The 15,575-nt window shown below is 37.4% G+C and overlaps 2 protein-coding genes across 6 annotated transcripts in view; one reads left to right on the forward strand and one right to left on the reverse strand.

Moving 5' to 3' along the window:
- The window catches only part of METTL25 (methyltransferase like 25), a 158,646-nt gene extending 158,032 nt beyond the window's left edge, over positions 1–614 (reverse strand). For all 5 annotated transcript variants that reach the window (XM_064590833.1, XM_064590836.1, XM_064590835.1 and 2 more), the window contains exon 1: positions 170–614. In XM_064590833.1, coding sequence (XP_064446903.1) covers positions 170–614 — 445 coding nt within the window. The remainder of the gene's footprint in view (positions 1–169) is intronic.
- Positions 613–7,651, forward strand: CCDC59 (coiled-coil domain containing 59). Its single transcript, XM_045872895.3, has 4 exons — positions 613–766; positions 1,859–2,171; positions 4,777–4,876; positions 7,172–7,651. Exons 1-4 carry the CDS (start codon positions 613–615, stop codon positions 7,331–7,333), a joined length of 729 nt encoding a protein of 242 aa, XP_045728851.1. The 3' UTR covers positions 7,334–7,651.
- Positions 7,652–15,575: the final 7,924 nt, after the last annotated feature.

Consider the following 15,575-nt stretch of genomic DNA (forward strand, 5'->3'; position numbering starts at 1 on the left):
ACGTCCCAGGCCCATCCCGCCACGAACCTGACTCCACTTCCGCTGCCCCCAAGCCAGCCTCTGCCCGCCAGGCAGCACACCTGTTTCCGCTCTTCCTACGCTAGGGAGACGCTTTGCTAGACTGGACGGTCTTTCCGCTCCCTGCCCGCCCCGCCCACCGGCCATTTACCTGATCGCCTCTCAGCTTCCACCAGGAGGCGCGCCTCCGGGGGCCGCGCCTCCGCCTCTGCCACTGACTTCCTCAGTACCCTCAGCACGGTCTCCGGGGGCAAGTCGACCAGTTCCGCCCACACGGACTCCGTGTAGAAGTCCACCGTATGTGCGTTGGAAATGCACAGGGCTTTCCTCAGGAACTGCAGTAGCTCCTGCAACGTGGCACGCAACGTGAACAGGTCCTGGGTCACTGGGAGCGGGAAAGAAGCCGCCATGACGCTCACCCTCCCGGGCTGTAGGTGGCGCAAACGTAGCCGCAAGGCGAGGACTCGGTCGCAAATAACAGACCGGATGAATAGAACTCCGATCTGGACTCTAGTTGGGTGATTGATTGCTTTTGTCTCATGACGTATTTTAACAGCGTCCGTTGCGTTTTTCTGGCGACTTGGTTGGTGTGCCATGGCGCCGGTAAGGCAGGTAGCGGAGTGGTCGGCAGGGGATTTTGAGATGCGTAGCCAAGGAGTTTCTTCGGTCGGATTCAAGAATAAGAACGTGAAGCAGAGGACTTGGCGATCTAATCATCCGCAGGCCTTCGCGGGGAGCGTTCGCGAGGGTATGTAAGAAGACAGCCTTTTACAGATCTTAAGGCCTGCGAAATCTTAGGATCCGCTACCCGCCGGAGCAGGGAAGAAGGATTTAGGAACCAGACCCGGCCCGCCTTAGGGCAGAGAAAGCCATTCTTATACCCGCTGAAGCCGTGGGGCTCCCAGAACTGTGAATGGGAAGATGAGTCAGTGTTGCTAACTGTAATTCTTTAAGTGTCTCCTCCGACTTAACCCATTCTTAATCAGAATTGTTTTTCTCTACAGTTTTCCGGTGAAACCGTAAGTAGAGCATTTGTGGGTCCAAAGTTTTCCAGTCTTTTCTTACTGATCTTTCTTTGCTTCGCTTTAGTTTGTGTTTTTATTTGTCTTGCTGTCAGCAAGTTTCCTCAAATTCCATTTGAATGTTTAAGTCTTTTTTTTTTTTTTAAGATTTTATTTATTTATTTGACAGAGACAGAGATAGCGAGAGCAGGAACACAAGCAGCGGGAGTGGGAGAGGGAGAAGCAGGCTTCCCCCCAGGACGGAGCCCGATGCGGGGCTCGATCCCAGGACGCTGGGATCATGACCTGAGCCGAAGGCAGACGCTTAACGACTGAGCCACCCAGGCGCCTGTGGAATGTTTAAGTCTTAAATAAGTTCAACTTTCTCATAACTGCTAGCTGTACAGAAAATCATACACCATCACTCTTGTAGGAATTAGTTTAGTCGTAGAGTGTTTCCCTAAGGTAAAATAATTGATGTGAGGGTTTTTTTTAAGTATTGAAGACCTAGATTAATTGTTTTAGATGTATTAAAGAATTTGTTTTGATTTGGGGTACAAAATCAAATTGGAGTTGTGTAACTAGTCATTGTCTCTTCTTTGGGATTATCACTGAGCGTGCATGACTGATTTTAGCCAGGTCTTTTTGCAAAGGACCAACATATAATTCATTCCATTCCCTTAAACTTGTTTTCTTGAAATGACATTTTAAAGCAAATTAGTGTAATTCTAGCTTGTGAATGTGATGATGTAAAAAGTTTTCCATTTTAAATTAACAGCTACATTTTTCATGCAATTTATTTTCTGAGGAAGTAATTTATGACTGATATTGTTCAATAGGGCAAGGCTTTGCATTCCGAAGAAAACTGAAGATTCAGCAAAATTACAGGAAATTGCTATGGAAGGAAAAGAAGGCCCGAACCTCACAGGAATCCCAGTTCACAGATCGATACCCTGAGCATCTGAAACATCTTTATTTAGCTGAAGAGAAAAGACTCAGGAAGCAACTTAGAAAAGTTGAACAGCCTTTGTCAGAAGAACAAGCTGATCAACCTTTGCCAAAGGAACAGTGTGACATCGACCAAGCTTTGTCAGAAGAGCATTGTAGTTTTCAGCAGCCTCAGTCATCAGAACAATGTAGCATAAGAATAAAGTATGTATTATCTTCCTTTCAAATCCTTTATTTTTTAAAAAAATTTTCTTAAGATTTATTTATTTATTTTAGAGAGTGAGAGCGAAAGGGGGGAGGGGCAGAGGGAGAGAGAATCTCAAGCTGACTCCCTGCTGAGTGCAGAGCCCAACATGGGGCTCTGTCTCAAGACCATGAGACCATGACCTGAGTTGAAACCAAGAGTCAGATGCTTAACTGACTAAGCCACCCAGGCACCCCTCAGATCCTTTGTTGTAGATATAAGTAGTGTTTTATGAAAGAGATTATAGCACAGTTTATGGAATTAGAATTTTTTTTATTTAAGGCATTATAGAAATCACAGTGGATTATGTGAAAATATTTTCAAGGAAGCTTTCTTTTAGCTTAAATGACTGCATTAGGCTAGTTTAGGTTAATGGAAGAAGTAATGAAATTGGAATGAAAAGATGTGGGTTTTGGATTTCAGCCTCTTGAGTATATTTAATTTTTTTGGACCATGGTTAACTCCTGTTATTAACACATGTTTAAAAAAAAAAAACTAACTTTTGAGAGGTATTATAGTGTAGTGGTTAATATCAGACTGGAGCTGGACACATATTGGTGCCTGGTGTCCTCTTCTCTTCTTTGAAATGGAGACAGTAATAAGTATGTAATTCAGAGCTGCCATGTTGTATAATTCTAGAATGGATTATTCACATAGACCCCCTGGTATCGCTGACCCATCTCATGATGTTGGGAAGTGAGTTCATTTATATAAGGTACTTAAAAAGGCGAATGGCACATAGGAAGTGCTTCATGAATGTTAACTGCTGCCGTTAATACTATTCTGGATTTTTTTTTCCGGAGGACATAGACTTGGTCCCAATTAAAAAACAAATGGCACAACTGTATAACACTTCGGTTCTATAATAGCTAACTTACAAAGCTTTCTGCACACATATCTCAAGTTAAAAAACTGTTGAAACCTAAACCAGCAGAAAATCCACTTGTTACTTGGTACTGTAACTTTTTAGTTCACTAAAATACTGTGCTTTAAAGTTGTTAACTATTTGTGGTAAAAGTAACAGGAAATAAGACCCTAGGAAAAAGTGTAATGGAGATAGAGACAGAGATATTAAAAATTCAATTTTTTTAGTAGGCTTGTGCATCATATTATTTAATAATGGATGTAAAGCTCTGGCAAATCTAGAAATGTAGATTTCAGTCATTCCTGGTAATAATTGAGGTGAAGAGGGTTAAACCATGAGACATGATATGAAAGTAACAATCATATTCTTAAAGATTACTTATTTTGAGGTCAAAGCAGAAAAAAATTATTGAAAAAGTTAAGTAGAACTGTCGTAATTGGAGAAAGGGGAATACAGAGACCGTTAAGTCAGCCGAAGAAAGTTGTGCAAAGTAGGGATTGGTCATCTATCAAATACTGTAGAGTGCAAGAAAAACAGCACTAAGACCAAGTCTTTGGATTTATGGTCTAGGTAATCATTGGTGATTTTGGAAAGATTTTAATAGATAACCCTTACTAAGATTTTGACCTTGCGTCCACGTGGAGTCTGAAGCCATGGTCATGGATATTACTGTCTAAAGAATGGAGACCAAGAAGAGAAACACTTGGGGAAATGCCTGGAGCAAGGAAGGAAAAAGCGATCAGGAGAGAAGAATGTTACTAGAACTAAGGGAGTGAAATTTTCAAAAGTAGTGAATGGTCAGCTAAATGAGACTGAATAGGGCCCATTGACTCAATCTTCATATTTGGTGAGGTCATCACTGTCTTGGCATGGACTGTTTCATTGGAGAGAGCAAACACCAGATTGCAAAGAGTTAAGGAGTGAATGTGAAGGAAAAAAAAGGAGTGAGTGTGAAGGGACTATTGTAGTCTATTCACTATTCTTTCTAGGTACTTACGAAAGAACAAAGAAAAGACTGATAGAAGAGTACATAGAATCTGGTGATGAGTAATTTATGCATTCGTTAAGAATGCAGCTGCTGAAACCTGTTTTATTGTGGTTGTGAGCTGACGTAGTGAAAAATTGAGACTGGGAGAAAGAAGATTAATTACTGAATCAGATAGCTTGAGGAAATGGATGGAATCTGAGCCTAAGTGTCTGGGGACACCAGAGAGCGAGAAGTACTTCCAAGATAGAACAGCTTTAAATGGGGACTACCTTCAAGGTGTGGTCATTCATGACTGAGTAGATGAATTCAGAGACGATCGAAGCACTTTGGGATTAAAGTTCATGTCATCCATAACTTCTGTCACATCCTTCAATTTAATGCCTTTTTCAGTCATTTCTGCCATTGTGCTAGTTTCCTGTTTGTTAACATTTAGGATTTTTCACAGCTTTCTGTATTGTCTCTGGTTGAAATATTTCTCCAAGAGTCTCCATTTACCACTTTTTAATTATGTCTTGAAAGCTGTAACTCTAGCATGTTATTTGGATATTTTACTAATACGGTTTTGCTCTCTTTCTGCCAGCCTCTCTTCCCTGCTCTATTAATTTGCATCAGTGAGATTTTCCTATGCAAGTACTGTATTTGACATAATTGAGTCATAATTTTGGTTCTGTCACTTTTAATCCTTTGACTTACATATCTTTATCTTAAAAAGCTCCATTACTATTTCAAAGAAAAATAAAAAGAAAACATCAAATCAAAAAGCACAGGAAGAATATGAACAAATACAGGCTGAGCGTGCTGCTAAGAAACAAGTAAGATCTTTTAAAATACTTAGATCCTTTTTTAAAAATGTATTCTAAATGTAGATGTATATAAAGCTGTTGTTTCTTAGTATGTGCATATAGTATGTTCTTTGTAAATATTTGCTGAATAAATGAGTAGTTTGAGCAGAACTGTAGAATTTCAACAAATTCCTTGATCGTTTATATTATCTTTGAGAAGAGATACTAGTTGGTCAAGAATAGGATTTTAAAGTCACTGCTCATAGGTTATGAGCGCGTGGGACAACATTTTTCAAGGGTATGGTCTGAGAAGTTGCACTTTGAACAAGTGCCTCAAGAAATTCTTAGTATAATAAAATTTGAGACCTACTAATGTAAGTAAAGTATAGATGATTATCATAATTTTACGTTGAAGTAAGTAAAAATCAGAGCGAGGCATTAGAATAAAATATTTTTCTCTAAAGAGTTGATCTTGCCTATTAAAAAGCTGCCTAGATTAACTTAGCAAAAAATTACCACTTTTTATTATTCAGAAACCCAAAATTAAAAGTCTTTTTCAAATGAGTACAATAAAATTATCCACAGCTTCAACAAAATTCTCTTTACTCTGTGGTTTTTATTTTTTGTATTGAAGATATAGTAATCTATCACTTTAAAAAGGATAGCACATCAATCAAAAACTACTTTAAAGATGGCACTGATGGGGCGCCTGGGTGGCTCAGATGGTTAAGCGACTGCCTTCAGCTCAGGCCATGATCCTGGAGTCCCGGGATCGAGTCCCGCATCGGGCTCCCTGCTCGGCGGGGAGTCTGCTTCTCCCTCTGACCCTCCTCCCTCTCATGCTCTCTGTCTCTCATTCTCTCTGTCTCAAATAAATAAATAAAAAATCTTTAAAAAAAAAAATAATAAAGATGGCACTGACATTATTTTATGTCTTAGCTTTAGAATTTGTATAAGAAATCTGGAAGTTTAACATCTAAAATTCTCATGATTATTCTTAAACTGGTAGACAAGGGTGAAGCAGAAACATTTCTCTGTGTAAGTAATGGACATTTGTTTCATAGCTTGTTACATTATACTCTTTTCTAACCAACCATCTGATATCTGCCACCTTTGTAAATAGTATACCAGATAAGGTAAGGACTGTTATACTATAAAACATTTAGTATCCTTTTAAAATTTTCTTTATAAATACTAGGGATTTGTAGTCATGAAAATTGACAGTTTCTTAGAATTTATAGATATCGAATGTCAGTATAAAAGCTAATACCCAATTCACGAGAAATCAAAGAAGCACCCATAATAGATGGTAAGACTGTCATTTTTTTTTTTACTTTGTTTAGAGAAACTCCATAGAGGTAAATTAGACTGTATATGCCTAAATTCACAAATAAGTTCCAGATCTTTTGTGCTTACTAAAATATATGAAGTACTATGCCATAGGAAATCATAAGTTTGAGTGCTAGTCAGACTTTGAATTCACAAGATCTAGATATGAGACTTGGCTCTACTGGGTATTTGGGGCAAATCACTTTCATTATCACTGAGAATCGGCTCCTCATCTGTAAGATGAATATAATAGCCTGTCATGAAAGTTTTACAAGATTGGAATATGCTCTGATAGGAAAGCACTTTGATAATTGTGGTACCATGCAAATACAAACTGTGTCATTTGGGGGCTCTGTTATCAGGGAAATTACGAAACTGTACATAGTGCATTATTTAAGAACTTTCATCTAACTTTTATATTTAATTTATTAAATGTTCTGCATTTCAAATAGTGCTTTTCAGGTTTACATATAAATTTGAATTATTTTTCTTATGCTCAAATGTATTTATCTTAGCAAATCAAATGAGCATGATAAGTCTTAATCAAAATCATAATGCCTAGCAGTGTTTTGCCTAGTGTATAGTCAGTAAATGTTTCCTGAATTAAATCTTTCAAAAAGAATACCAGATATTCTGGAAGTGAAAAGATTTTTGTATTATATAGAATAGATAATCTCTAAAGTCTCTTCTAACTCTAGCAGATCTAATTAAATGATGAAATCTTACATAAATATGCCTTCTTTCCTCTCTGCTCTAATTTTAGTTGTATCCAAAGAATTAAAAATTTGTAATAAGTTTACATTATTCTATGTTATAGCATGCATTATAGTGTAAAGGCAAAGAGGGTACACTACTTTGGTGACAGGTAACCCTCCCATTTTGCAAAATACAAGACAAGCCTAAAGCATTCCCATGGTGATAGCTTATTTCAACACAATTACTGAAATATGTCTGTTGTTTGTTACTAATGGAATTTATATATGTTAATAATTTTAGGAGTTTGAGAAGAGAAAACAAGAGAGAGAAGAAGCTCAAAGGCTCTATAAAAAGAAGAAAATGGAAGCATTCAAAATATTGAGCAAAAAGACTAAAAAGGGCCAACCAAACTTGAATTTACAAATGGAGTATCTTCTTAAAAAAATACAAGAAAAAAATTAAATCAGACATCTTCTTAATTCTATCTGCCCTCTACTGAGTTCTTTTGTGTATGTACTGTACCTCCTAACAATTAACTAAATTTGTTAACATAAAGTAGATTGCAAAGCTGTACTAAGTATAAAATGTCCAAATATTTTTATTCTTGTGAAAGAAAATTTTATGTGTATGCTCTACATAATATGATTTGTTTCTTATTTATTTGCCTTTCAAGGAAGGTGGCCCAAAGAACTGAAAGAACTTTTCTATTTGAACATGTTTAAGCATGTAATATTTTTGTACCATATGAAAATCAGATGAAATAAAATGTTTTGAAAATAACGGAGCACAACTTTCAATGAATCATTTCAATGAAATGTTTACATTTAGTAATCAGCTGTTACGGTTTTAAATTCAGAAACCTGAGAGCAGGCTACAGAGGTGCTGAATCTACCTTCTACCCCCACCGAATTACCACATGGTCTTTTATAAAGTAGAGTTTGGTGTAAGAATTCCATCTGGTATTTACAAACGTTCTCCTAAGTGGAAACACAAAGCTTGTTGTTGTCAAATCTTGAATGATGTTGGAAACTGAGCAGTGTCACAGCAAGAATTAAGCTTTCCAGATTCTGTGGGACCCTATTATGGAAGAATATTGTCACTGAACATCAGCAGTGTTGTCTCCCTTGGTACCTTTGTGAGCCGAGGGAGAAGACAGGGATACTGCTTCTCCTGCCTCCTTGCAATCACTACAAAATGAGAAGGGCTTGCTTATCATCATTAGAAACAAAAGGACCATGTGAAAATATTTGTAAAACATTGTATAATAAAGTTATATAAATAGTAGCAGATGCAGCCTGCTACTGCATTAAGGTTTTAGGGAGCCTTGGCACTCTACTGATCACTTTGCATTTAAAAGTGCAATAGGAGATGCTGAGGAAACAACTTGGTAAAGAAGAGGAATTCTTTGTTACGTAGAAAAACATGGCTTAGGAATTTGCAATACATTATATTACCTTTAAGACGAGCCACGAGCCAACTCTAAAAGCCTAAATGTGGCTACATCAGTAATGAGAATACATTGTGAAACAGTAAAAATTTTCAATTAATTGCTGTATAGCATGTGTTTTACTTCTAGACACTTTATCAGGATAAGACAAGGGAGACACTCAGGATAGGATGGAACAAGGGAAGAGAGAGATCTAGTCCTTTTGAGAGATGAGTAAAAATTAGTTGAGTTCATTTTAAAAATGTTGAGCAGCTGGGTGCAAGGTCCATGTTAAGGAATTAGTCTTAGAAAAGAATTCCTTCCTCCAAGCAACTTAACAGAACAATAAATGCCAAATAATAACATCACAGTACAAAAGTAATCTGTTAGGATCAGGTACAAAAAAAAAAAAAAAAGACTTCACTGCGCTAGGGAATCATACACAGAACTTCTTACAAGGTACATTCAAGGGTCCTACTTCCAAGTTTTGGATAGCATCAATGGGTTCAGTAACACATTTAAACAAACAACTTGTGATTCTGTTGTGGGTGGTCCTCAGGACACATTTCGGGAAGCACTGGAGCAAGGTCCTCAGTTTTCTGAGAAATTTCATGTGGTTAAAGACATTAAGGATAGTTTCATGGATGAGATGGCATGTAGGAAAATCCTTTAAGGTTGTGAAGTGAAGACAGCATGAGGAAAAGATGAAGAAAGCCTGGGATATATTTAAAAGTTTATTTAAAATTCTTAAAAATAGTTCCATGTATGTTATGGATGGGGGCTAACACTTCCTATCCATTGCTGATGTTTTCTTTCCTGTGGAGGTGGAACCCACCTTAACACTCATGGTCTCCTTGCTATTCTTAATTTTTTTGCCCAGCAAGGCAGTGACTTATCTAAATGATAATTTGGGGAGATCACCTGGCCTGCCTGCACAGTGCATATACTCTTGATTACTATTCTTATACCGAAATTATAAAGAACAGGCAGTATTGATGGAGGGTAGGAGGGAGATGAGCATGGAGGCAGAGCAGGGGAAAGACCTGTGTTTGGGGGAATGTAACATCTAAAACCAATTTGTGCTGCCTGGGTCAATACATCAAGAAATAAAACAAAATGAAACTTAAGGGAATATGGTATACAAGTACAGAAGCCTTGGGTGGCTAGAGCTTGTAGTTTTAGAGCTTAGACTTCAATACATGGTCTTGGCATGTTTGTAGGGGCTTATACTGGGCCATTAATTTGATTTTTATAAATATGCGGTAGGCTTTTAATTGCTGCCATTTTGCCAAGATACTTTAAGCCTTAAGGCACATGAGATTTTGATCTGAAGTTCAGGGTAGTTTCGTCTACAGAAATTTGGTTATTTCTACAGAGGCAGGGTGCAGTATTGAGTCTTCAGAAGTGTACAGGCCTCAACAAAGAAGCAGGGTGGGGAGTGGAAGTGGTGGAGACACACAGGCTTCAGCAAAGGCACAGAATGAGGGAGTGGGCTCACCCAAACCCTGACCTCCTGGATGACCTCAGCGAACACCAGCCAAGAGGAGGCTCCATGAGCTACCCTGGTGGTGCTGGTATTTTTTTTTTTTTTTAAAGATTTTATTTATTTATTTGAGAGAGAGAATGAGATAGAGTGAGCATGAGAGGGGGGAGGGTCAGAGGGAGAAGCAGACTCCCTGCTGAGCAGGGATCCCGATGCAGGACTCGATCCCAGGACTCCAGGATCATGACCTGAGCCGAAGGCAGTCGCTTAACCAACTGAGCCACCCAGGCGCCCCATGGCGGTGCTGGTATTAAAGGCATCGGCAAGCGCAGGCAATAGGGGCAGGCTCCTGCAGCTTGTCCTTGAACTCTATTTAATCTAATGTATGAAGAGCAGGGACCTCAGCGGAGGCTGCAGCAACACTAGAAAGCAACCTCATTTAGGATTTCATGATAGAAAAAATAGAGCTATGCTACACCTTGACTGTATCAATATTTGCTGCTCTTAAACTTCAAGGCAGAAACTTGTATGCAATACAGATTTCTATATCCTCATGACTTATTTTATAACTGGAAGCTTGTACCTTTGGGCTCCATTCATCTTCCCCCACCTGCCACTTGATTTAATATAGTTTATAGATGGATTTCATTTTTAAAATTACAAAGATATCCACTGTTATTGTGTCTACTGAAAATACAGCCATTAAAGCAGCTCCATTACATAATATTTGATCTTCCCAGGTAGCAGAAGCCATCGCTGACTGAAGCCTGTACTCTGGCAAAAGAGAGAAGATAAAACGATAGTAGATATGATTTTAGAATTGTTTTGTGATTTAGAAGTGCTATGAAACCTGGAGGATTTATGAATTCAGATATGTTGACCAATGGTGAGAAGGTTATTGATGACTTAGTGGAAGCTGTCCAGAACTCACAAGGAAGCAGTGGTTATGAAGATAGAAGTGCATAGGCAGACCAAAAGCCAATGGCGATGGCCTTGCGGTGCTACATGCTAAATGAGCACATTTTACCATCCCAGCTCTATGAGATGCCTCTAAGTCGAGGTCTCTCCCCACCAAACCTCCAGACAGATCATTTTCTCAATTTAAGCAGGCTATAGTTGACCCACAGCAGCTAGATCAACTTTCTGAAAAGCAAAATTGGCCATCAGGGAGATGGAGGCCAGAAGTCTGAAATCAGGGTGTTGAAGGGTCATGCGTCCTGTGAAGGCACCAGGCTTTCTTCATCTTTTCCTCATGCTGTCTTCACTTCACAACCTTAAAGGATTTTCCTACATGCCATCTCATCCATGAAACTATCCTTAATGTCTTTAACCACATGAAATTTCTCAGAAAACTGAGGACCTTGTTCCAGTGCTTCCCGAAATGTGTCCTGAGGACCACCCACAACAGAATCACAAGTTATGAGATGTTGCCTGTTAACTGATTATACTTAGTAATTTAGCCTATCTTACGGTCAATTTTGCAGGGTGTACAAGGTCCTTTAGAGATGGCGAAGGAGTATTCCATTGGTCAAAAAAAGTTCATCATTTGTTGGTTCCACTTCTACCTGTGGTTGTGTTTATATTAATGCAGTGCCATCATACAGGCTTCAGAATATTGTTATCTCAATAGGGCCAATTCTGTCACTGAACCTCTGATACACAGACATAGACACACTCAAATGATGAGTCTATGCAAAGTAAGCCAAATTCTTTGTTGTCAAACCTTCTCCCCTGGGATGGAAGATTAGCCACAAGAAGAGACTGATGAACTTTGGCCACTTGGGCACACCACATACAAAGCAGAGACAGCCAAATGCCATAATCCTAAACTGGCAAAATCACGTGCAAAGCAGAGGTGCTTAGCTGGTATAATCCTAAAATGGGCATCATACAAACACTCCAATTATCCCAGTGCTTACTTAACCCAGATATAGCCATCTAATGGACATCACTGAGAGATCTTGTTTTTCTAATATGGAACAGAGACGGTTCACCGTCTTGTCATTATAGAAGACCTAGTCCATTTCTTCTTCCCCAAATTTTTTTATGAGAGCCTCCTATATTTGGTCTGCTATTATTTATATATAATTTTATTACTATATTTTATTATCTATTATATATATTGCATATATAATATTAATACAACAGAAATAGAGAATCTTGTAGAAGGAACTGGCTTGGGATGAAAAGTGTTGAGTTTGTTCAATTTACATCTGAGTAGACCTCAATTTATCTGTTCACCACAGTGAAGAAAGTCAAGTGGATCTTTAATACCATCCACTTCCTCTCAACATCCTTAGGAAAAAGTCTTTTGGAAATTCTGCTTAAGTTCATTACCATGGGAGGAGGTTTGGAAGGTTACTTTTTGTGTTTTAAATGTAGATTAAAATCTGAATTCATTTAAAAACATTAGCATATTTGCATGACTTGCATTTTGTGCTTGCATATTGAGAAGAGTAATTTGGATTTCTTTGTTCCAATCTATGTATAATTTGGCATAGTATCAAATGTATCATCTTAAATTGTAAATATTCACAGTAACTGTCTCCCTTAGTAAAAACTGAAAAACTGCTAAATTCATCCATTACATCCTTACCCCCATTTCTAAACAAATTTACTTTTTGTATGCTTTCTTGACAAATTGATTTTAAAAACCTTAGTTTTTTTAAGTAAGCTCTATGGCCAGTTTGGGGCTTGAACTCACAACCCTGAGATCAAGAGTTGCATGCTCTACCGACTGAGCCAGCCAGGTGCCCCTTAAAAATCTAATTTTTAATCAGAGAAGGGAGTTTACAATTTATAACTCATGGTTAGCCCTTTAGAAATTTTTTTGAGATGTATTCTGCATCATGAATTACCACAATTGATAATTCTCAACATTTAAATATTCTTCACAGGGTATATACTCTGTCATCAACTTTAAAGTCTTATTCCCATTCTTTAATTTTATAGGAATGTTTTTACATTAGTGGCCTAATAAGTGAGCCATCTACATGAGTCATGATGACAACTCTTCAGTATACATAGAGGTTCTAGCAATAATGGAATATGTACTATTCTAGAAATCAGAAACCACTTATCTGTTGTGAAAGGAAAGAATTGTTCTTTGCTATTAATTGAAATAGTTCATGAGCTTGCAGTATTTTTCTGTCCCAGGAATAACTAAAACTAGGAAACAATGATTAATGTAGAATGTGAAAGGGACAAATATGCTTGAATTTTTAACTTATATAATTTGACTAGGAATGCAGTCTATATTTAGAGTCGTGATTACAAATTAGTATCTTTTTGCCACTTTCAAAAAAGCTATTAAAGAATATGAGAGCTAGTTTAAATGTTCTACCTTGGGACACACAGCAGATGACAGATTCAGAGCTTGGCTCCTGATTCTGCTTCAGAATTAGACCCCGAAATAGTAATAAATATTACTTCTAGGTCTTTCTAAAAATGGCTCAATTAATTGCACTCAGGTACATTTATTTCATCTAGATTTCATCAAAACAGAATTCTAAATATAATTTAGAAATGAGAACATATGAAGTAGAATACTGAATTATTTATTCAAGGTCACACAACAATTTGGTTTCTGAGCTTAAACAAAAACTCGATTTCCTAACATTCACCCCAAGCTGCTATGTGGTTAAGTCTAGAAATTCCATCTGTGAAATTTCAATCAAGACAGATGTATTTAAGCCCTTTGAAAACTTTGCTTGCTATGTAATTCCACATTTCAGACTGATTATTATATAGGCATTCACAGTGGGTTTTTTTTTTTTTTTGACAGTACATGCTGGTACAGCATTTGGCACCCTTTGCAGTAACCATGACACATACACATTCAAGTAAATTAACATCCCAGTCTTAATGGACTCATCTGGGTTCACCAGTATGATCTCCATAGAATACAAAGTGAGGCTTTAGCTAGCAACACTGAAAGCAGTAAGCTTTCCTAGTTCCCTCCCCCTCTTAAATTCGTCTTCCTTTTAAAATGACATTCCTGTCCAGTGCCTGGGTGGTTCAGTCGGTTAAGCATCTGCCTTCGGCTCAGGTCATGATCCTGGGGTCTTGGGATGGAGTCCCGCATTGACATCCCTGTTCAGCGGGGAGTCTGCTTCTCCCTCTCTCTCTACCGCTCCCCCTGCTTGTGCTTTCTCTCATGCTCTCTCACTCTCTCAAATAGAAAAAAAAAAAATGACATTATTGTCTACAGGTATCCATCTAACATTCCATGTTTGAGATTTTGGAATCAGTGGAAAAGAAAGGAGGGATGGGAAAAGCATTTAAAACCAATTAATGTTCATATGAAGATTAATCACATTTCTCCTATTTACAAGTTGTGTGACTGCAAAATGGTTTACCATCTCTGTGCCCCAATTTACCTATCTGTAAAATGAGCATGGTAGGGTGCCTGGGTGGCTCAGATGGTTAAGTGTCTGCCTTCGGCTCAGGTCATGATCCCAGGGTCCTGGGATCGAGTCCCGCATCGGGCTCCCTGCTCCTTGGGAGCCTGCTTCTCCCTCTGCCTCTCTCTCTCTCTGTCTCTCATGAATAAATAAATAAAATCTTAAAAAAAAAAATGAGCATGGTAATATAGGTTCATAACTTATTTTCCAAAACCCCTGGGTCCAAGAGTGTTTCAGATTCAGAATGTTTTGAATTTTAAATATGTAATTCAGCACAAACACCACATATTTACATAACAGTCACAGCAGGGTCTCAAGCTGCATATTAAAATTGCTCCAGTAAAACGAATATTCAAACTAAGAGATGATTCGAGAATATAAATAGCCTCATATCAATTCAGGTCAAATCTTTGCCTGTATGAAAAAACAAACAAACAAAAAAACCCAAAGTTTTCCAGACTTGTCTTTTAAAACTGTAGGTAAAAAAAACAAGTAACATGAAATAATATATACATAATAGGGTAACTTAAGTGGATAAATAAATCATTTCACACTTTTTAGAGATCAAAAGGCATTAGAAAAAGCCTAGAAAAGCATTAGAAAAGTAATATTAGAAAAAAAGTGTATATGTAGTCAATATAAAGCACTTGCAATTACCCATAACTGCAATTATCTAACTTAATATTTTAGATATGAATCACATTATATTCTGTATCAGTAATATTTAATAATAATTTTTACATTGTCAAATTGAAAGTCATGCCTGATTGTTTTTGTGTCACAGGATATAAACCCATTCAATTAATAATGGCAATAATAGCCATTAAGAAACCATAAAAAAATATCCTCAAGTGACCCATGAGTGCTGGATCTCTCATAGATAAAACCTCCAATATTTGAATTATTTCTACCATTATTTTTTATCCGTGAAAGCTTCTGACACTTTTGTTACTTAAAAAATGAGATTTTAAGCATAGGATATGAATTAAACTTTATGTCCTTCCAAACCTGATTGCAGAGACTCAAGTAGGCTAATGCTAACACCACTTACAAGGTAAAAATGTAATTTCATCTGAAGTCCATATTTGAATGTAGATTTCTAAAACAAATTTTATTGCCGTATGAGCTAAGAGCTCAGACATTCCAGACTTTTAGAACTACTTTGCTAAATGTTAAACATATTATTTTCCCACTCATAACATTATTACCAGATATTTTCTTGTGAAATATAGGTTGTGAAATATATGGTATTTTGAGGCTAATTAATAGCAAACTAGTAATTTGAGGTCATGAAAGATAGGAATGTTAGAGAAACAGATATTAAGATACTATTCATGTGATACATATGTAAGAAGTAAATTAGTATCATTATTGTAATTCTAATTACTGGCA

Source organism: Mirounga angustirostris, unplaced genomic scaffold (assembly GCF_029215605.1).
Source record: "Mirounga angustirostris isolate CCGP_5_RB_7025 unplaced genomic scaffold, mMirAng1.0.hap1 SCAF_5, whole genome shotgun sequence".
Lineage (NCBI taxonomy): Eukaryota > Metazoa > Chordata > Mammalia > Carnivora > Phocidae > Mirounga > Mirounga angustirostris.